Source organism: Mytilus galloprovincialis, chromosome 10 (genome assembly GCF_965363235.1).
Source record: "Mytilus galloprovincialis chromosome 10, xbMytGall1.hap1.1, whole genome shotgun sequence".
In the NCBI taxonomy this organism is placed as follows: domain Eukaryota; kingdom Metazoa; phylum Mollusca; class Bivalvia; order Mytilida; family Mytilidae; genus Mytilus; species Mytilus galloprovincialis.
The window spans coordinates 62,112,905-62,137,190 of NC_134847.1; the positions used below are offsets into that span (position 1 = coordinate 62,112,905).

Genomic DNA, 24,286 nt, shown 5'->3' on the forward strand with positions numbered 1-24,286 from the left:
ATTTTCGTGTTCACGGAGAACTACGAACAGACAAGTTTTTGTCATATATACATGCGAAGTAACCCGAATAGTCCATTCGTTACATTCCGTTGATGTACGCTGCCGAAAAGAGTCATTCGTTCAATTTTTATTTTAGTCCAATTTTTCCCTATTTTTAGTTAGTTTGAACTTAATAGTTAAAACCGACAGATATCACATACGAAATTGGAGAACAAAGTTGTGTCATTTCAATTTTAAAATTTACAGACAATTAAAAAACCATTTCCGTATAAAATTAAGATGATGACTGTACAAAAAATACGTTTGGACACCCTTTATTAAATACGAAAAATCTAAATCTCTCGTGTATTTATAGTCAATTAAATTATTAACAATTCTAAACGGTTCTATCCTTCAATTTAAGTTCTTGATACATAAACTAATTTGTGTAATCAAAGAGCTGAATAGCTCTGAGGGGAAAGACGGCCCTTGTTTCTATTTAATTATGTTTTTGGAAAGGGGGGTATCTTTTGATAGTTTTCATATGAAGAATGAAAAAGAGAACAGCTAGAACATGTAGAAAGGTTGACAATATTGAAATCAATTGTTGTTTATGTAATTTCATTTCCTTAGTTTAGGATTCAATTTGGACCAATGGAAGATATCTGCATCTTCAAAATCTAAACATTTGATTAAAGTTGATAGCTAATTATCTAAAACTCAACTGAATTGTGTCATTTCACAACAACTACAATATTTTTTGAAATCTTGATTGTGTACCACTGAACTGCAGGCTAGGGCCATTTTCCATTTTTTGTGACAGTACTCTTGGATTTTTAAGTTTTTTCTTTAGAAAGTGTGGACTGAAAAATCTATTCAGATTTAAATTTCCATTGTTAAAGTTCTGAGTTACAACTCTCATCACAGGGAAACAGGTACTAATAAAAAACAATATGAGTGATGTAAACTGTGTGAAGCTTGTTTCCAAATCTTAATTTTTATATTTGTAAATAATAAATATGTTTAAACCACAAAATGCAATTTTTTTAATTTTTTTATTACCATTACAATGATTATGTAGGTACACAAAAATTTAGTTTTAATAGAAGACTACTAATCCAATGAAATGTCACATTTGAAGTGTTTAAATACATTAACTTTTATTTTAGTGGATAATTACTCATCAATTGAGGTGCTCCTGAATTGGAGGAAGATTCTCATAATTTTTACCAAAAAAAGTGGTCTCACTAATTATAAACAAGAAGAATTATAGCGACAAGAAGAATAATTTTTTCTTGTTGCTAAATAGTCTTCTTGACGCTTCTTGTCGCTTTTTGACGCTTCTTGTCTCTAATTAGTGAGACCCGAAAAAAGTAATAAAATCGTTTCTTTCCCCTGTCTCATGTAACCCCACGATCTTTGTTTATTTTGAAAGTTGTTGACCTACAAATTAAAGTATTGTATGTTGATGTTTAAATCATCTACAGTAAACAATATTATGTTTAGATTTAACAAATACAAATTTGTAATTAGTGCACGATCTCTAAGAATGATTTAAATAACCAGTGAACTGGTGTATCCCTGCTTCTTCCAAGAATGAAGTCACTATAAAATACAATGTAGGTTGGATATATTTAGAATATCTCGTCATACTAATTTTTCCGGATTGTAAAATAAACGTAAATAGTGTAAAGGAGAGTTCAAGATACGATAATTTCGTGAGAAACAGAAGGGAAATGTGTAAAAAAAGTGTTTAAAGTCAAACTATTCATTTCTGGGTCTCCTTCTCTTCAATCTGAGTAAGATTTGTTGGGGGGTTTTCCACACTATAACATGTATAAAAACAAAATGAATGATGTGAGGGAGTGTCACTCTGGTCAACCCCATAGGGGATTGACAGCTTGAAGCCGTCTTTCCCCAAAAATGAATTTACCGTAAGACCAATAGATGCAAGCCCATTTCGTCGGTTTGTTATATTTTTTGCTGTATAGCTTATTATATTAATACAAGCATTCCACAATAAACACTTTTTAAATATATATTTACGAAAATATTATCCCCGTTTTAGTTGTCCAGTTTCAATAATGCAATCAATGACATTTATGACATATACATAAATTTAGAATACTTGAAAGTAAATATTATTTCATTCAATCTCGATAAACTTTGCACATTTCAACAGTAAAACCAGATGCTCCGCAGGGCGTAGCTTTATACGACCGCAGAGGTTGAACCCTGAACGGTTAGGGCAAGTATGGACACAACATTCAAGCTGGATTCAGCTCTAAATTTGGATTGTGATTAAATAGTTGACACAGCATAGGTTTCTGACACAGAATGAATGTGTTCTAATGAACTTAAAATTTTTGTTTCTCTTAGAGCAATTCACTATGCTGTTGAATATTAATCCTCTCAAAAAAATGTTTGAAGAAATTTTCTTTTTTATTTATGAAATTTCAAATGAGAAAAATTGAACCCAATTTTTTTAATCACATCCCCCTTTCCCTTATTCCAAAACTAATCTCAAATAAAATTTCTAATGGAGTTTGCAACAATAACTACTCATTTAAATACATCATAAAATATTAAGATGTAAAAAAACTGCTTGTTATCACTGAATGGTAAAGATTATTTTAATTTATCAGTTGGTAGTAAAAAGTGAAAATACATTGTATATTGTATATAACAAAGATTTAAGTTGATTCTGGACAAAGAAAGATAACTCCAATTAAAAAAAAATCTTGCTATTGCACAATATTTTGCAATTAGATATTTCTTGCTTACTATTCTGGACAAAGAAAGATAACTCTAATTAAAAAAAAATTTGATATTTCACAATATTGTGCAATTAGATATTTCTTGCCATTGCGCAATACTGTGCAATTGAAAAGACTTGCTATTGCACAATACTTAATATAATAATTTTAGATCCTGATTTGGACCAACTTGAAAACTGGGCCCATAATAAAAAATCTAAGTACATTTTTGGATTCAGCATATCAAAGAACTTCAAGATTTCAATTTTTGTTAAAATCAGACTAAGTTTAATTTTGGACCCTTTGGACTTTAGTGTAGACCAATTTGAAAACAGGACCAAAAATGAAGAATCTACATACACAGTTAGATTTGGTATATCAAAGAACCCCATGTATTCAATTTTTGATGAAATCAAACAAAGTTTAATTTTGGACCCCGATTTGGACCAACTTGAAAACTGGGCCAATAATCAAGAATCTAAGTACATTTTTAGATTCAGCATATCAAAGAACCTTACTGATTCATTTTTTGTCAAAATCAAACTAAGTTTAATTTTGGACCCTTTGGACCTTAATGTAGACCAATTTGAAAACGGGACCAAAAGTTAAGAATCTACATACACAGTCATGACAGTTAGATTCAGCATATCAAAGAACCCCAATTATTCAATTTTGATGAAATCAAACAAAAGTTTAATTTTGGACCCTTTGGGCCCCTTATTATGTTGGGACCAAAACTCCCAAAATCAAACCCAACCTTTCTTTTATGGTCATAAACCTTGTGTTTAAATTTCATAGATTTCTATTTACTTATACTAACGTTATGGTGCGAAAACCAAGAAAAATGCTTATTTGGGTCCCTTTTTGGCCCCTAATTCCTAAACTGTTGGGACCTAAACTCCCAAAATCAATACCTACCTTCCTTTTGTAGTCATTAACATTGTGTTTAAATTTCATTGATTTCTATTTACTTAAACTAATGTTATTGTGCGAAAACCAAGAATAATGCTTATTTGGGCCCTTTTTTGGCCCCTAATTCCTAAACTGTTGAGACCGAAACTCCCAAAATCAATCCCAACCGTTCTTTTGTGGTCATAAACCTTGTGTCAAAATTTCATAGATTTCTATTAACTTAAACTAAAGTTATAGTGCGAAAACCAAGAAAATGCTTATTTGGGCCCTTTTTGGCCCCTAATTCCTAAAATGTTGGGACCAAAACTCCCAAAATCAATACCAACCTTCCTTTTGTGGTCATAAACCTTGTGTTAAAATTTCATAGATTTCCATTCACTTTTACTAAAGTTAGAGTGCGAAAACTAAAAGTATTCGGACGCCGGACGACGACGACGACGACGACGACGACGACGACGACGACGCCGACGCCAACATGATAGCAATATACGACGAAAATTTTTTCAAAATTTGCGGTCGTATAAAAATCTATGCCTACATTTGCCTACATTATTTTGTTAAACATCATGTGAAACCTGATCGATTCATCGGTATTTAACTGTTTAACTCGGGATCCGCTTTTAACCGGAAAATACTTTTAGAACAGTTTAAAACAAACGGTAAAAAGCAAAAATATGCTAAATTAAATACAATTTTCCATGTTAAACTGCTGTAGTTTGAACAATTCTCGTCCGTTTTTCAAGTTTTCTTTCAAAAGGTAGATATTCTATGTGATACAGCGCTACCTTGTTATTAATAAACTAGGGATTTCCCACAGGTGCGCTATAATTACCGGACTCGATAAAACCACGTGACTGATAAGAAATTCCAGATGCCTTTTACAACCGCGGTAACGCAGATAGTAACCAAAGGCGTCTTACCGCTGAGACTATAATTGGATGAAATCGTATGACTTTAGTACAGAGCTCAGCATGCTATAAATACATGCTAATTAGTCGTTGTTATTCCTTCTAAATATTACTTCCATGCTTATAATAAGAGAGAATTCAACATTACAAAAAATTTGAACTTTTTTTTCAAGTGGTCAATGAACCATGAAAATGGGGGCAAGGACATTGGACATGTGACTGACGGAAACTTCGTAACATGAAGCATCTATATACAAAGTATGAAGCATCCAGGTCTTCCACCTTCTAAAATATAAATTTTTTAAGAAGTGAGCTAACGCCGCCGCCGTAGCCGCCGCTTCACTATCCCTATGTCGAGCTTTCTGCAACAAAAGTTGCAGGCTCGACAATAAGTATTCTGTAAACAGGAAATTGATAAGCAATGAATCTGAAACTGTGTTGCATGGTAAAGCATCCTTAATTACATACAAGATTTAAACCTACCGTGGGGGGCATAAAAAAAAAATATTCAGAATAAAACGCTCTAGATTGCAAAGTTTAAAATTGCATTTCCACATACATTTGTACATGTTACAAGCAAGAAACATGAATTTTCATTGAGACAATGCTAAGGGAGACACAATTTACTGCAGGACTGAGCTAACATGGACTTTCTTAAAACTCTTAATCTAATTTTGGAATAACAAATGAATAATGAGTAAGTTCCCTTGCTAGGAGGGGTACTGTTATAATGACCGATTTGCTGCACAGCAATTGTGAGAAGTAAATAGGTAAATGTAATTATGTGTAAGTTAATATGATTTTCCAGCTTCATAATCAAGTTTCAGTTCAAGTATATTGGAAGTAAACATACCATTTATAATTTCTAAATTCTAAAACAAGAGGATTCTGAATGACTGACAAAAATTCAATAACAAGAGGAGCAAACATCCTTTAAACAGATACATTTTGTGATTGTTCTCTTTTCATAGAGATGAAATAGTTCTACAGCTGAACAAGGGAAGTAATCTGCTTCACATTATCATTTTTCTGTTAAATTCATTTTTCCGAAATTAAGTTTCTGTTAACCTGGGTAAGGGTTTTTTTTGTCAGACAGAGCAATATTAACTCAATCAAAAGATACATGTTAAATGAACCAGGTAATAACTAACCATTTCATCAATAATAATTTATTTGAAGCACTTTTTATACTTTTTGAAGTTTTCTCATACATGTAGACTAATGTCCATGTCTGACTTGCAAGTTTGTCAACCATCACTTCATTTCAAACAAGTAAAATTTCCATCATTTGGGGACATTATTAAAAGTGCTTGTAGCAAGAGGCCAGAAAATGATTCAGAGGCAGATCAAATTCAGCTGATTATCCAAAAGTGTTAAATTATTAGCCAGAAGACCAATTACACTGATTGACCTCACCCTTTGCACAGGTCATTCAGTTCTTACTGTGACGCAATGACATACACAATGTACAAGTGACTGTAAATTTCTGGAAAAGTGCTTAAATTTGAAAGTAACCTACATGTATCATTGTATGAGGGTCATAATGGGGGTACCTTCATGAAGATTAATGGTTACAAATTCTTACCAACTGACGTAAATGAGAATATTTGGGCATAAGGATAACACAAACACTTTCTTTAGATGACAAAAAATCGACTGATTTTGATGATTCACATTAATTTATTTTTTTAAATTATGGAAACGATAATTATTTATGCCCTCTGACACATCTCAATAAGGATAATGGTAACAAACCACAGTAAAATATTAACCAATTTGACATTAACAGTGGCCAAATATGACAGTTTCCCACCTGCCAGTAAAAAGCATAAACCTTATTTCTTATTTGTCTACCATTACTGGATATCACAATTGCAAAGTTTCCTGTAAAATTTTGACTTCATAACAGAAAATATCTGACACCAAAATGGAAAAGTGATTGTTAAATGACATTAATATTTGAACCAGGGAAGATTCTAGGGTCGACTGACCCAGATAACTAAATAACAATAAGGTGTATTATATAATTCCTATCCTCTTCTAGAGACTATACACCTTATCGCTATTTGTCCGCAATCACTGTATATCACAAAAGTTCCCGTAATTTTTTTACATCATATTAGAAAATATCTTACGCCACAATGGAAAAGTATTTGTTGTATAATGTCAAAAGTTCAAGCGGGACAGAATCTCGGCTCGAGCAGATTTTCATATATTGATCATAAGGTATATTCTTATTTGGTAATCAGATACATTTTGTACATCTTTTTTTTAATGTCAATAATGATCTAGTAAAGTTTGCTTTGAGTGCTGTTACATCGATTTCTGATGCATTATAACAGTCTTCTTCTTAAAAATGCCATTCGCTATGACTTTTGTTCTGATATTCACTTTACCCATAAAAGGAGGATTTATGAATGACTTTTTTATGACCCTGTTGCTCTGTTTAGAAATCTGCTTCAGAAACAACTGTGCCTACATATATCAAGTCTTATAAACAAGAGGGACATTTGTTATGGCAGTAGGCAGATCTTTCAGAGTGTCATTTACCTGGTGTAGGGCTGTAAGACCATCAATATTCGAAGTGTTTATGTCGGCACCCCTTTTCAGAAGTTGCAAAACTTCATCACGGTCACCGCTTGAACAAGCAGCTAGGAACACACATCCATCTTGAAATTTAACTTTTCGAGGTTTCTCCTTTGGTAAATGTGAAGCTTTATTTGTCTCAGACTCTTCCCAACGTTTTAATTGATTAAATCGTCTATTTAGGGCACTGAGAGATTCGTCCGCCATGACAGCTGCAACACAAATTGCAAATCGCGGAAGTTCACGTCATTTCTCGTTTATGGAAAAGGGGGGTGTGCAGTAGCCTCAAACATGACAAGTCTGACAGTAAAGAAACATGCGTTTTGTTCAAGATTTTTCGTCGCTTGTTCCAGATTACAGTATTCATCTAGTGCAGAGAAAGTACAGGAACAAGGTTGCAGTTCAATTTCTAATATTATAAGTCCCTATTCAGACTGAATTCAAAAAATTATGTGAAGACTTCAAAGATTTTTCAAAGACAAATATCCAGGTGTAATGATAAGTCGTTATCCTAAGGCTATTTTTTTCTTATTTTTTCTGTACACTTAGCTTTCATTTTTTATTACCATGCATTGTCAAGCTTGGTAACTCATAATTATTTGTCAGTAACTAAATGTACGATGCTGTCCCATACTAAACCTTCTGACCTTGTTTGTTTACATTTAAATTTCAATGGCGTCAAAATCACGTGATGTCAATTCGTTCTACCCAATCAAATTGCTCTACTGTCAATTAGGGGATTTTCCAGTCTATGGCAATTACGTTATTTCTTTGTGGGATATTGCTTCAAAATAGTTTGTAATAATTTTGGGTTTTATTCAACAGGAAAACTCTTTTTTTGCCATCCCTTTTGACATCAGTGGAATTCTGTATGAATATTTATCTACAGTCATGATGGTCAGAATATCGATTTTTTTATAATGAATAAAAAGAAAATTCTATGAAAAATAAATGTAAATTATTTTTCATTAACCTACTCTATATTCCTGTACAAAATTATGGCATGGGCATCGTTTTTTCAATTAGTTTTCCTTTCATTTTGGTTGGGCTTTTTTCGCGGGAAAATCGCGAAAGACGTAAGGAGCATGTCATTTTAAAATTCCTAAAAATACGATTTGCTTGACCTGTATTTCCTGCCACAAGATTGATGACGCCGAATGGTATGTACACAAAGCAATGGAGGCCGGAAGTGGGATTTTGTGAAGTTCTAGAATGTTTTTAGACATTCGGAAGTCGGGATTGAAACGGGCATTAGAAATTTGGCATTTTTTAGCAATAATTGAGAACAACAATGAAAACTTACCTTCAGAAATGTTTTTTTATTCAAAAGTGCAGAAAAAAACGTATTCTACATTGTTTTTCTACGCCGGAAGTAGCGTAGTGACGGCAATGCGGAGTTTCCCCGTGTGTTAAGTTCAAACACAAATACCTAACGAACTGACAAGATGAACGATTTTAGACTACGGTAGGATACAAATTTCAATTTCTATTCATAATCAATTCTGTAAGACAGCCTCTACTCGATGTAGTTCTGAAGCACATTTGTAATGTAAAATCATTAATAAAGAAATAATGTATAGATTATCTGGTTTTTGCTACGCATTGATGAGGGGGATATCCTACCATAGTCTAAAATCGTTCATCTTGTCAGTTCATTAGGTATATATGTTTGAACTTAACACACGGGGAAAATCCGCATTGACGTCACTACGCTACTTCCAGCGTAGAAAAACAGTGCTGAATACATTTTTTCTGCACTTTTGAATAAAAAAAAACATTTCTTAAGGTAAGTTTTCATTGTTGTTCTCAATGTATTGCCAAAAAACGCCAATTTTCTAATGCACTTTTTAATCCCGACTTCCGAATGTCTAAAAAAATTCTAGAACTTCACAAAATCCCACTTCCAGCCTCGATTGCTTTGAGTACATTCCAGTCAGCGTCATCAATCTTGTGGCAGGCAATATAGGTCAAGCAAATCGTATTTTTAGGAATTTTAAAATGACATGCTCCTTACGTCTTTCTCGATTTTCCCACGAAAAAAGCCCAACCAAAATTAAAGGAAAACTATATGAAAAAACGATGTCCATGCCATAATTTTGTACAGGAATATAGAGTTGGTTAATAAAAAAAATTTACATCTATTTTTCATAGAATTTTCTTTTTATTCATTATAAAAAGATCGATATTCTGACCATCATGACTGTAGGTAAATATTCATACAAAATTCCCTTGATGTCAAAAGGGATGGCAAAAAAAGAGTTTTCCTGTTGAATAAAACTCAAAATTATTGCAAACTTTTTTAAAGCAATATCCCACAAAGAAATAACGTATTTGCAGTAGACTGCAAAATCCCCTAATTGACAGTAAAGCAATTTGATTGGGTATAACGAATTGGCATCACATGATTTTGACGCCATTGAAATTTGAATGTAAACAAACAAGGTCAGAAGGTTCAGTATGGGACAGCATCGTACAGTTAGTTACTGACAAACAATTATGAGTTACCAAGCTTGACAATGCATGGTAATAAAAAACAAAAGCTAAGTCTGCAGAAAAAATAAGAAAAAAATAGCCTTAGGATAACGACTTATCAACACACCTGGATATATTATGGTCTTTTATCAGGACTCCTGGATCGGTGTGTTTAAGCTCATGATTTCAGAATTGATCTTTTCAGGATCTGGAATCAGGTGTTATTAAGCTCGGGATTTCGGGATTTATCCCTTCAGGATCTGGGAATTCTTTTTCGAATGTCAGGACTTAAATTTCTTTAAATTGGGACCTCAGGATTTCATGTTTTTAAACTGGGGTTAAGGGATCAGGACCCTCCATCCCCCTCCCTCATTGATATTTTTTAATATTTTCAAATAAATATCTACATGTACCTTAGTAAATAAAATCATAAAATTCCATTTAAAATTTTGTTTTTAAATAAGGCAGTCCTACTAAAAAGCGCCCGGGAGCGCCCGAGAGTGCCCGGGAATAGAAAAAGCGCCCGGGTAAAAGAAAAAGCGCCCGGAGAAGGAAAATTAGCGCCCGGAGAAGAAAATTATAATATAATAATATTTTATAACAATATTTTTTTTCCTGAAAAAAATAATCATTGCTTGTTTTTTCCTTAGTATTTGCTAAATCTAAACATTATATTGATTGCTGTAGATGATTCAAACATCAACAGCAATCAATTAATTTGTAGGTCAGCAACTTTCAAAGTAAACAAAGATCGTAGGGTTACATGAGATAGGGGAGAGAAACGATTTTATACCCCCCCCCCCTTTCCAAAAAAAAAAATTAAATAGAAACAAGGGCCGTCTTTCCCCTCAGAGCTATTCAGCTGTTTGATTGATGAAGATGAAGTCCAATCAACTTGAAACTTATTACACATGTTCTCTCAGATGATATGATCTTTATAATGAATTTCACGGTTCACTGAACATAGAAAATTATAGTGCAAGTGGGGCATCTGTGTACTTTGGACACATTCTTGTTTTCAACATGTAACAGTAAACACACATACTTTTTTTGTTTGGCCTTAGAGGCAATAGTAGTTTACTGATTATTACAGTTAGATATTAGATTTGGAAATACTCTCTTAAAGTCATGATAGTCAAAAATTGTTAGCAATTTTGATTAGTAAAACTTTATTAGAACTGGATGAGAGAATGATTAGCCCTAATATTTGTTGGTTTCAAAATTACAATGAATAAATCTTATTATCTATTAAATTTATTTTCAGGACAGAAAGAAAACTTTAGACAGCTGAAGATTGTTGGTGTTCATGAGATTAAAGAGAGAATACAGAGGACTAGATTTCAACGAGTAGTATGTGAATTGTTTCTATATATTATATACATGTATCAGGTTCACAGTGAGGGACCTAGGTGGCCGAGTGGTCGAAGTAGCTACTGTAATGACTAGCCAGTCAACACTGAGGTTGTGAGTTCGAACCTCGGTCGTGCAGATGCACTCGACTTTTAGCCAATCTTAATTGACTAGGATTGTCAGTTTTCCTATTGAAGGTCATGGTTTTCTCAGGGCCCTCCAGCTTCCTCAACCAATAAAAACTGGCTGCCATGAAGTAGCCAAAAAGCGATGCTTAAAAGTGGTGTTTAAATAATAATATAAACACCAAAAAACACAAAACAAACAGGTTCATAGTCAGATTGTCTCTGTCTTAAGATACTTGGTGTCATGTGACTCTTTTGAATCTTTTCACAAAAAAATATTACAATTAAGATTTATTTTAAATTATTTTGAAATGTGCATGGCTTACAAGCAATTTTACTATTATTTTTTTTTTGTAAAAATAACAACTGACGCTCAGACAATGATAATAAACTTTTCAACTTGAATATGTTATAGATATAATCAAACATTTCTACCATTATAATAATAACCAATACTCCTTTTAAAGTCAAATTCTACATGGTTCATTAATGTACTCTATGGGAAAATATAGAAAAATTCTTAATTTCATTTCATTATTGAAAAAAACACAACCAAGAACAGGAAGGAAAAAGCATAAAAAAGACCAACATGTAACCAGAAAAAATTACCATGATATAGTATTTCTAGCATGTATGCTATATATTAGCCTTCATTTATATATAATGGAAGGAAAATCACAAAAATAAAAATAAATAATGAATAGTTGTAATTCCGTCATAAGCATTTATATATGTATTTATAATTTTTTTTTTCATATGAATAAATGGTGAGTTGGTTTTTAGAAGCAAACCCTACTTCTCAGATGTAAACAAAAAAACATCAACATTTTATTTAATAATATCAATAAAAAAAACCCACATATTTCCAAGTTGCAATTTACTCTATGCACATATGTGTCCCTCAGTTATAGTTGTTTATTTTGCAGAGAAAACCACCCAGGCACCTAAAAATGAAAGTTGACCAGGACTGGACAAATGTTTGGCCAACAGCTCACTCATTCAAATGGTCTGTTGTCCCATTTCCTGTTAGACAGGGACATGTAAAAGTAAGTGTAATACTATATGTATATATTTCTCTAATTTATTCAACATTTATCCTTTTCATGACATGTTGATTATTTTTATTTAATCAATGTGTGGTTCTCAGTTCTTCATTGGCCAAGCTTCGATTATGACGTCAAATTTTCTTGCTTTCCTCTGAATTTGCTATTGTGACGGCATGACAAAAGGTGACCATGTCTGATGACGTCACATAGAAAGAACAAACTTTTTTTAACTGTTTTGAGTGGATAAATATCATATCACACTCAATGCAGTTGTAGAATCTATATATATACATGCATATGTCTTCCATTATAGACTAGATAAAATCTGTACTTTATATATATCATTACTGAGAATTGGTACACATGTTCCCTATGATATCATCTTTTTAATTTTAATGCTAAATTAGAAATTTTACCCAATTTTCACGGTCCACTGGACATAGAAAATTATAGTGCGGATGGGGCATCCATGTACTTTGGACACATTCTTGTTTTGCTGTATTTTGCTGACATTTTTTTAGTTACCGATGATTAGCATACAGTCTATAGCTAGATTATTAAGACATCTATATAAACTTTATTAAACTTTCATGGAATATTATGAAATATGGACAAAAATTTCTATATGAACATGATATAGTATCTGGAGAAAAGAGTTAAGAATTTCGTTTTTTCTTTTTTCTGTAAAAAGACTGTTTTGTCAGTGTTCTGTGAAACCTCTTACAAATTATTTTTCTTTTTATATATAGAGATAGGAAGATGTGGTATGAGTGCCAATGAGACAAGTAACAATTTATAAAAGTGCAACTGTTGGTGATTGGCAGCTGTTCATTATCAATATCTGTAGTCTATTAAACATAAGCCAGATGGGTGATACAGTATTAGTTCATAATGCTAAGCTTGGTTATTCAGTCCGAAAAGGTGCTGCATTAATTACATAATTATTTTTTTGCAAATATTAACTTTGTAAGATAACAGGTTAAGCACATATTTTAAAACAGTCTCTTTCCATCTGTCTGTCTGTAAGTCATGTAAGTCTCTTGATTTTACACTTAAGTCAAGAAGGTTTACTTTATTTAGCAAAAACAGTTAATCCATTTTGGCATGATATCCTGGTAATTTTAAAAAATAAGCTTCATGCGGAAAACAATACTGAAATTTTGACCCTGTCCATATGGCTGAATTCGAACATCAAAATGGATGGCAAGATAATTTAAAGGTTCAAATATGTTGAAAATAGTATATTCTTCATTAATGATCTGATGTCAGATAATAATACATTATTATCCTGATTTAGAGTAATTTCTCGCAATTTGATTGGCTGATATTGTCCTAATAAATTTCAGTACAATTTTTTATCACGTCAATTGGAATTATCTCCCTTATTTATTACGTCAGTTGGAATTATCTCCCTTATACCATTGACCTAATAAAAAAAACAATTGAGTTGCTTTGTAGTCATAATATAGGGTTATTGCATGAATATTGGGGAATATTGTCCCGAGTAGAATTTTATATTGCACAAGCTTGCGAGTGCAATATATGTTCTACGAGGGACAATATTGCCCAATATTCATGCAATAACCCTTTTATTGTATAGCAATATAGTATTTGAAAGTAAACATTTGGTTAAACTAAGATTTTGTCGTTGATGACGTCATGAATTTTGAAGATTTATTGCACTAGTGCAATATAACAAAATCAGGATAAATTCGTTACACAGTGTTCAATTGTCCTAATACGGAATTTATCGGGTCAATAAAATTCATATCGGGTTTGGCTTCGCCTCACTCGATATGAATTTTATTGACCCGATAAATTCTCGTATTAGGACAATTGCACACTGTGTAACTAATATTCTCATATGATGAATTTAAAAAAAAGTTTGATATCAATACTAATTTTGTAGAATTTTATAGTATTTTAAGTGCGATTCCAAAGAGATGGAAAAGTATAATAGAAGGTAATTCAAAACTGGAAATTATTGAAAATAAATTAAAAGATAAAGTTAAAAAGGAACCAAAATCTTGTAAATTTTTCTATACATTATTTTTGGAGGATAATAAAGTATTATCTTTATCTTCTCGTGAAAAATGGGAAAGAGATTTAAATATGCAGATTGAAGATTGGAATGCTATTTATTCCATGCCCTTCATTATAACCAGAAACTCTTTTTTGCAAAACTTTCAATTTAAGATTGTTCATAGGATTCTACCATGTAATTCATTTTTTATTGAAATGTAAATTAAAAGAAACTGAACTTTGTACTTTTTGTTCAGAATTTAAAGAAAATATTTTTCACATTTTTTGGGAATGTAGTGTATCACAAAACTTCTGGCTATCCGTTATAGATTGGATTAAAAATTATGGCATTCTCCTGCCTTTCAGTGCAAAAGAAGTCATGTTAGGTGTGTCTGAGGATTTTGTTAACAGTAAAACAGTTAACAACATTTTGCTGTTATTCAAATATTATACATTGTATATACAAATGTAGATGTAAGAACATATCCCCCACAAAATATGGTGAGGTAGAATATTTAAAATATTGAATTACATGTAATATAGAAAAATACTCTGTATGTTTCTTAACCCCTGTACAAAAAGTAAAAATGGATCAGAAATGGCATATGTTAGAAGCAGCTTTTATTTAATTTATTCGATTAATTAACAAAATCCTTTTGTAATATTTATATATATATCTTATTATATCCATATGACTCAATTGATTTATCAAGTATTACTTTATTTTTAAAATGTGTATCGAATACTGTAGTATGTAATTTCACATGTTTCATCATCAAAAATAAAATAATTACAAAAAAAAAAGTCTCTTGTAAAAGTTTTAAAAGTGACTGTTGCCTAAAAACTTTAATACATTGTTGTGTTACTTGTCATTATATTCTCTAAACCATATCATCTATACAGCCATAAAAAATATGAATACCATAACTGTAAAATAAGGGGAGGAATACCTATGCATGGGTATTAAAGGGAGGTATACCTATGCATGGGTATTAAAGGAGTAGGTCCAGTAAGACCCCTTTTTGGCCCCAAAATATAGCAGTTTTACAAAATCGTTAAATTGTAAACTTTTAGTTATTTATTGGACAGAAGAATGCTTCTGCTACGTAAATATGGGCTGTTTTTGACAGTACAATGCAAATATACCGGACACTAGCACCATTAAGTCATGCTAAATTACTGAAATCTTCACAATTCTAGCATTTTAGTTAAATTTTAGACGGTTTTCGTGTAAAAAGAAAGTGGCCGCATTCGTATTCATCCTTAATATTGAAATGTAAGTTGTATTTTATGATAATACATAACATATATAAAGGTTGAGGATGAACACGGATGCGGCCACTTTCATTTTTGTCAAAAACCATCTGAAAAGTGACGTTTTTCGACATATTTGGTAGTTTTGTCATATTTTAGCTTGAATCAGATCGTTTTTTTATGATTAAATCAGTTAAATTCGTTCACATAAACTAATTGATTCAAATGAAATAGACACTTAAGTGTTTAAAAAGTGGTAAAAATCTTTCACCAGATGACCTGAAATTTGAGGCCAAAATCGGGCTTTACCGGACCTACTCCTTTGTTGGTTAATAGGCTTTTCAGCATGCATACACATACAACAGTTGCATGCAAGTGAATACCTACTATGAATTCTATTAACCAAATATTTTCAGAATTTAGCTGAGAATGAAGGTATGATACCTGAGAAGTATGGAAACTTGGAGTTGATGAAGATACCTAATTTTCTACACTTAACACCTATCCACATAAAAAAGCAGTGTCAAGCTTTGAAAGGTAGGAACAGATCAAAGGTAGATTGTAGAAGGAAACAACAAAGTTTAATCCACTAAAAAATAAAAAAGATGTATTCTGTCTACTGGTATGTGATATTTATAGATTATCATTTATCGTTGATCATTTGAACAAGATGGATTTTCTAGCTTGAGCCGGTATGGCGAAAGTGAGAAAATCAATTGAGTCAAGATGACCATTGATAATCTGTTATCTCCATTTTACTTATGACGATGTTTGCAATTTCATGTCAATTTCATTAGTAACAACCATGTGCCCCCTTAGTTTCTAGCAAAAAAATTTTATATCACTACGCTGAGAAAGGAAATTGTCAGTCAACAAGATCAAAGGAAAATTTCGTAAAATAGAGATAGTGGAATATTCTATTTTTGTTGATACCAATTTTCATTGATTAGGAAAAAATTGTGTTTTCTGAGATATTTGATTTCATGGTTTTGCAAAGTCTGATAACAAGCCTTTGGAAAATATGTATTTGGTTGAACATTTAAATTTGAGGTTCACTTATACAATAGAAATCCAGAAAATTGGTATTCAATGAGTAATAATTAACCACAGTAGTTAATTCTCAGTTATTTACCAAAGGAAAGTTATTCATACAAGGCTCTCTGCTTTCTTCTTTATATAAACAACAGTGAATGAATTTCTCAAACAAAGACCGAAAATGAAAAACAATTAGATAGTAAACTAAAAATACATATATAAATGAATATGCAATATCCAAAAATTTGATTTCTTTGTACTATTCATGATAGAGTTTGTCTCTGACTTGCTGATTTTAATTTAATCCTTGTACTCTTCTTTCATGCATCAAGAACTTTGTCTCCATATAATACACTATTTTATATTAGATTTTGTAAAACATCACCAAACATACAGATATTTTAGAATTTAAAATAGATTGTAAACAATTCTGAAATTGCATTCTATCCACAGTGATGCCAGCTTGCAACAAAATAAAATATGAAAGCTATGAGTGAAGATAACTTGCAACAAAATAAAATATAAAAGACATGAGTGATAATAAATAATTGCCACATCCAGTGTGAACAGTCAAAAGGTATATTATTTTAGCACATTATGAAAAAGATAGATTTAAATGAAAGCATTGATGTACCTTCAAATAAAAACAACCAGTTATGTAACTTTGACAAAAAGTACACTTTTCCATTTTAGAATTATGTACACCTTGGCCAGAGGGTCTAGAAGGAAATGAGATCAACAGGCTTTTCCCATTAGAATCTCAAACAAATGACTACTGTTTTGCAAGTAACAATATCAGGGATCCTAGAGCTAGGAATGTCACAGTTAAGGTAATACTATCGGAGGTCCTAGATCTAGCAATGTCACATTTTGATGTGAAACACCATACAAGATCCTATTCCTTGGTGTATCACAGTCAAAGTTGCATAAGGGATCTTTATATAGAGCTTGTTCTAATTTAAAGAAATTCTTTACTAAAAGTGTTGCTATAAATAAATAACAAAAATCTAAGTATAGATTTGGTTTTTCAATCAAACAATTTCTAATAACATAATAATCCAAGATATGATATAACAACCATATTCAAATTTTTCATATCACAAAATGTCCAATACATATTAATGAACAGAAATTAAACTAAATATTATTATCATATATTGATTTGTGACAATAAACGGCAAACTGACTGACTGCTGCAGTTTCTGTTTGCAACTTTGATAAACTGACAACCACATTAATATATTTATGTTGTATGTCTGAACCCCCAACTTTTATACCTACAAGGTATTTCACATGCATATATAACTGATATATTTATATCGAGAACAAAAACCTGTTACACATTTACTGCAACCAATTTGAACATATAAATAGTATAACTATTGTAAAAGGAAAACCCCAAGACTCAAACATAAAATATACAAATTTATAAAAAAAAAATAAAAGATGTATCATAAGTAGTCTGAGTTATCTCCTTTTGTCATGTTTAGTGCAGAAAAAGTTTTGACATCCATGACACAAGTTTTTTGTTAAAGATAAAAGAGCAAAATATATGGTAACATCAAAAATATGCAATTAGACCATTTTTAAAATAGACATAAATTATTTGTCTTCTTCAGTTTTCTCAAAATGCCATCAAAATGATTTAGAGCAAACTAATTTACAAAGCTGGCGACATTTTTTTCTCAAAAATCTTTAAATGAATGATACAAAGTGAAGCATATTCTAACATTGTTAGAATTAAATATATATTTATGTAGTCAGTCTGATGTATTATTAACATGGCTGAACAGTGTACTTATTATGACAGTTGAAGTTTACATGAAATATGAATTTAATGGAACATTTTTGTGTTTTTGTTTCAGTTTAATGTAGGAAATTTGAAGTTAACCAAAGCAGCCAAAAGGAAATTTCTTCATTTAGTTGGAGATCGTTATGACAGTGTCAACAATGAAGTTACCCTTACTTCTGATAGGTTTGATATTGTCTTTTCCTACACCCCTCTCCAACATGATATACCTTTATAAAAAAAAGAATATGTGGTATGAATGCCAATTAGACAACTCTCCACAAGAGACCAAATGACAGAAATTAACAACTATAGGTCACGGTACAGCAAAGCCAATACTGCATAGTAAGCTATAAAAGGCCCTAAAATGACAAATGAACAACAATTCAAACTAGAAAACTAATGGCCCCATTCATGTACAAAAAATGAACGAAAAACAAATATGTAACACATCAACAAACAACCACCATTGAATTACAGGCTCTTGATTTGGGACAGGCACATACAGAATGTGGTGGGGTGAAACATGTTAGCGGGATCCCAATCTCCCGAACCTTGGAAAATTTTAACAGTACAACATTAGAACGAACTATAAAAATCAGTTGAAAAAGGATTAACTCATCAGATGGATACAAATAGAAATACATCTCTAACAAAAACACAATGGACGGATATGTCCACTATTACATAATACTTATCTGTTGCATATTTTCATGCAACTACAAAACAGTGCTTATTTACTGTATATTAGGTTAGAAGCCTTATATTGATGATTTACATCATGTCACACATTTTCAGATTTGTTATTGATTTAAACCCTTCTTGATACATACATGTTTCGTCTTTACATAGATACTTATTTAAGAAGTTTTTGATTCAACAACTAGGGATCATAGCTTCTTGTTATTCAATACATAAATTATAAGTTATCTAAATCCTGCATTTTACCAAATTCATTCTAATGCATTTCTTTTCAATCAAAAAAGAGAAGGGAGTATTAATTACTGAGCACTAGCTCACAATATCTAATGTTTTTTTTCCTGTTTTATAAAAAAATATATCTAGGAATTGTAGTTGTATATCTGTATTCTGCAGCCTTTTTATAAATATGAAATAAGAGTTTTAAAAATGACTTTTATGAAAAATATTATAAAGAAAAAAACATAACTGTTCTAAAGTTAAGCATAACATTAAAGAAAATGATATAAATGTTTATCTCAAAATTACTTTGAAAAGAAATGTTGGTATTGAGAATATATAAAATTATTTGAAAGAATAAATATAAAAAGGTATATTTGTTTCTAAATCTAAGACCACTGAATTTTCCTGGTGTCTTTTAACAATTGATAGGTATTTCCATTTCAGATGTCCATTAAAAGCACAGAACTTTGACTATATAATGTATCTACTAACAGTATTATATCATGAATCATCGGTAAGTTTGCCCTCTGAAATACAAAATCAAAATGTTTTATAAATGCATCAAACATAATTCTTTATTCAAAATACAGAAATACAATCAAAATACAGATAAAGGTACTAAATAAAATCTACATTCTGATCATTTTTAGCTCACCTGGCCAAAAGGGCCAAGTGAGCTTTTCTCTTCAATTGGCATCTGTCGTCCAGTGTCCTGCGTCCGTAAATATTTTACAAAAATCTTCTCCTCTGAAACTACTGGGCCAAATTAAACCAAACTTGGCCACAATCATCATTGGGGTATCTAGTTTAGAAATTGTGTCCGGTGACCCAGCCAAATAACCAAGATTGCCACCATGGCTAAAAATAGAACTTAAGGGTAAAATGTAGATTTTGTCTACCACTCTGAAACCAAAGCATTTAAAGAAAATCTGACTAGGTAAAATTGTTTATCAAGTCAAGATCTATCTGCCCTGAAATTTTCAGATGAATCGGACAACTGGTTATTGGGTTGGTGCCCCTGAATTGGTAATTTCAAGGAAATTTTGCTACTTTTGGTTATTATCTTGAATATTATTATAGATAGAGATAAACTGTAAACATTAATAATGATATGCAAAGTAAGATCTACAAATATGTCAACATGACCAAAATGGTTAGATGGCCCCTTAATGAGTAATTGCCCTTTATAGTCATTTTTTACCAATTTTTCGTAAATTTTTGTAATATTTTACAAAAATCTTCTCCTCTGAAACTACTGGGCCAAATTTTACCAAACTTAGCCACAATCATTGTTAGGTTATCTAGTTTTAAAATGTATGCAGTGATCCAGCCAACCAACCAAGATGGCCACCATGGGTAAAAATAGAACATAGGGGTAAAATGTATATTTTGGCTTATATCTCTAATACCAAAGCATTTAAAGCAAATCTGACTAGGTAAAATTGTTTATCAAGTCAAGATCTATCTGCCCTGAAATTTTTAAATGAATTGGACAACTGTTGTTCAAAAGTGTCGTTAAGCTAACACAGTCGTTAAAGTGTCGTTAGAGTGTCGTTAAATTTAACAAATTCGTTAACTGTTGTTCAAAAAATTTAACGACAAAAATAATGATAAACGAGTCATTAACTTTAACAACTTCTGGGAGGTTGATTGAATATTTAATGAATCAGACAACCCATTGTTGGTTGCTTCCCCCAATTGGTAATTTTAAAGAAATTTTGCCCTTTTTGGTTATTATCCTGAATACTATTATAGATAGAGTTAAACTGTAAACAGCAATAATGTTCAGCAAAGTAAGATCTACAAATAAGTCAACATGTCCAAAATGGTCAGTTGACCCCTTAACAAGTTATTGCCCTTTATAGTCAATTTTTAACAATTTTCATTTATTTGGTAAATTTTTGTAAATTTTTACTAATTATTTTCCTCTGTAACTAAAGGGCCAAGTTTAATATAGATATAGAAAATTGTAAGTAACAAGAATGTTCAATAAAGTAAGATCTACAAACACATCACCATCACCAAAACACAATTTTGTCATTTATCCATCTGTGTCTTCTTTGTTTAATTTGCACATAGACCAAGGTGAGCGACACAGACTCTTAAGAGCCTCTAGTTAATTAAAAATAAAGTCACCTTACATATGCTGTTCTTTTGTATATCAGTGAAAAATCATGAATGGAATTTTTAGAAAAAATAATTTGAAACATGTAATCTTTAGGTAAAAGAAGCATGGGAAGATGAGATAACTTTAGAGGATATGTCTAGAATTCCATGGAAATTATCTTCATCCAGGAAGAACCTTGTGAAGATGTTAGCAGCTACCAATAACATAAATATAAAGGTATGCCATAGTTTTTACTAGTACATGTATCAAATTTTAAGATAAGAACTTGTGTATCAAAATGAAGTCCTTATTATTAGAGGTCACCACATTGTGTATCTCAATGGCATTTATTTACTTTCTATTATAATAGATTTAATAAATATTGATGCTAAGAAAATTTGAAAGAATGATATGCTGTACCTAAGGGGAGGAAGTAAACAACAATAGTATTTGTTATACAAATTTCTTATGAAATATAGTGTAATTTTATATGTGCAAGTTGGGCCTTGCTACTGACTGCTTTGTGACTAAATATAGACAGAGCTTATCAGTTTAACAAGGCATATTCATATGCACGGAGTTGCTGGTCATTATAATATATAAAGTTGAAGAAAATAAAATTTAATTGTGCCTTGAGTTGATACTAATAAAACAATATGATATTCTCTATTTATTCAGTCCTACCTAAAGAAATATATTAATGTTTTTATGTATCAAATATTCTAAGCTGTGATATGGAAGTTTACCTATTAAGATATTCATCCATTCACTCAATGTAATGACAGATGTTATGTCCAGAAAATTCACTTAAACAATCAGTTTTCAACACTTTTATGTCTATTGGTTGTTATGCAGTCCCATATAACAAAAAGAAAAAATTTTCAGATAGAAGCTTTAGTACTATTGGGCCAAAATTGTGGAATGAACTAGGTACAAATGTAAGAAACTCTGAATCTTTGGATACTTTTAAATGTCGGTTGAAAACATTGTATTTCTAAAATTATTTTGAACTTTTCTGACTTTTTTCTTGTGTATCACAGTGTATATTTTCAATTTTTGGTATAGTACATACATATTGTATTTTTGTATAGTATTTTTGTATTTTATATGTCATTTATGTACAACGCCATTGAATACATATTGTATATGTAGAAATAGGCGTTTAATTAAGTTTTCATGTTTCATGTTTCATTTTATGTGTCATGCTTAAAGATATTGACTTGATATTTTTGTAATCTAGTTTACACCATGACAAGTTTAGATCAAATTTTTAACCAGTTGAGGACTATGTATTGCCATACAATATTCACAAAATGCATGGTTTTTTATGCCCCACCTACGATATTATGCCCCACCTACGATAGTAGAGGGGCATTATGTTTTCTGGTCTGTGCGTCCGTCCGTTCGTCTGTCTGTCTGTCTGTTCGTCCGTCTGTCCCTCTTCAGGTTAAAGTTTTTGGTCAAGGTAGTTTTTGATGAAGTTGAAGTCCAATTGACTTCAAACTTGGTACACATGTTTCCTATGATATGATCTTTCTAATTTTAATGCCAAATTAGAGATTTTACCCGAATTTCACGGTCCACTGAACATAGAAAATGATAGTGCGAGTGGGGCATTCGTGTACTGAGGACACATTCTTGTTTTGTGTTAAAATGGCCAACTCACATTTGATGTCTTTTCAGCAGAGCACCAGTAAGTTAAGGTTTATGACCCCTTCTGTAGCCATTTTTGTACGAATTTTCAAACTTCAATTGTATCAAAACTATAGATATAATGAATAATAGAGATAGGCCATTTAGTACATATACCAAGGGGAAACTTGATGGAAAGCATAATTATTTACTGCATTATTGCATTTACTAGAAAAAAGTACTTTGTGGCAAATAAACCAAGATTTTTATAGAAATCCACAGCCTTTAATACAGAGATTTTTGTTATAAAATTTGATACATAGATTACTCACTTGCTTTTCTATGATGCGCTAGTGTTCATTTTCTACAAAATGTTCTAACAAACCTGTAAATTTCAAAATACCTTGTGCTGAGTCACTAATGTCGAGCACACCCTAAAAGGTGTATTTGATTTGGCCCATATTTTTATTTGTTTTAACCAATAACTACATTAATAAACTTGTTTTTAGGAAATCAATGCTAGCACTGCATGCAATAATCCTTAATCTATCAGTCATCAAATTTCCAAATACGAGAGTACAAGGATAAACGCTGTGGATTTTCTATAAAATTTCCATATGTTTAGCATTGAATCAACACAAGGGTACATAATCCTTAAGAATAAACTAAACAATAATACAATCAAATTTTTCATTTTCATTGCATTTTGATTTGGTCCATAAAATATTTATTCTTTCCAAAACAAGCTATCAAAAAGGGGGGAAAACATAATAATTTTTAAAAAAGTTAAGTAATTTAATTTTAATTTTAAGTTCTTTTGCAAGATTTTTATTCTTCCTTTTTCATATTCATAAGAAGAAAAAATATTTTATCATTGTAATGTATAGAATATTTGTTTGTTTTCGATATAATTGTATTCTTTCTTTCCTTTATAGGATGAGAATTTAACAGAAGAAGATCAAGAGAAGTTAAAACAGTTGGACAGTGAAGTTGATGAAAAATACAAAACATACAAATCTACCGTCTTAAACCTAGTGAACCAAGGAGAAACAGAGACAAACATTGAAAATTATAAAAACTCTGTTCTAGAATTGATGAATTTACCAAAATTTGAAGTCCATTAAAGTTATTAAAAAAAAACAATATGGAGTGGTTGTTTATGTTGAAGATAAAGTATATGCTATAAAAGGTTAAAAAAAGCAAGAAAGGCAATTATGATTTACGCACTGTCCAAATCACAGAGGCAAACAAATTTAAAACTTGAGAATGTCACCAGAAATATTCAGGATGATGTCCCAAACAATAACATATATTTTCATTTTTGTCGAACCTTCTTGATTGTCTAGTGACCCGTAGCTTATTAAAGGGTGGGAGGTAGTTGGTTTGACCTCA

The 24,286-nt window shown here is 31.3% G+C and overlaps 2 protein-coding genes across 2 annotated transcripts in view; one reads left to right on the forward strand and one right to left on the reverse strand.

Moving 5' to 3' along the window:
• LOC143049547 (uncharacterized) overlaps positions 1-7,373 on the reverse strand; it is an 84,306-nt gene extending 76,933 nt beyond the window's left edge. Inside the window, exon 1 of the mRNA XM_076223153.1 lies at positions 7,106-7,373. Within this exon, the coding sequence (XP_076079268.1) occupies positions 7,106-7,348 (243 nt within the window). The 5' untranslated portion in view covers positions 7,349-7,373. The remainder of the gene's footprint in view (positions 1-7,105) is intronic.
• A 28-nt stretch (positions 7,374-7,401) lies between these two features.
• Positions 7,402-24,037, forward strand: LOC143048067 (small ribosomal subunit protein mS35-like). The gene is made up of 9 exons (XM_076221510.1): positions 7,402-7,535; positions 10,878-10,963; positions 12,015-12,134; positions 15,827-15,947; positions 17,139-17,275; positions 18,311-18,420; positions 19,600-19,669; positions 21,377-21,499; positions 23,830-24,037. The coding sequence occupies exons 1-9, from the start codon at positions 7,433-7,435 to the stop codon at positions 24,016-24,018; spliced, it is 1,059 nt and encodes a 352-aa protein (XP_076077625.1). The 5' UTR covers positions 7,402-7,432; the 3' UTR covers positions 24,019-24,037.
• Positions 24,038-24,286: the final 249 nt, after the last annotated feature.

Bases quoted from the DNA above. Each gene is read 5' to 3' on its own strand.
- LOC143048067 (XM_076221510.1), top strand. From the start codon at position 7,433: ATGACAAGTCTGACAGTAAAGAAACATGCGTTTTGTTCAAGATTTTTC. The intron at 10,964-12,014 runs GTATGTGAATTG...TTTATTTTGCAG, and splicing joins GGACTAGATTTCAACGAGTA to AGAAAACCACCCAGGCACCT. The intron at 15,948-17,138 runs GTAGGAACAGAT...TTTCCATTTTAG, and splicing joins GCAGTGTCAAGCTTTGAAAG to AATTATGTACACCTTGGCCA.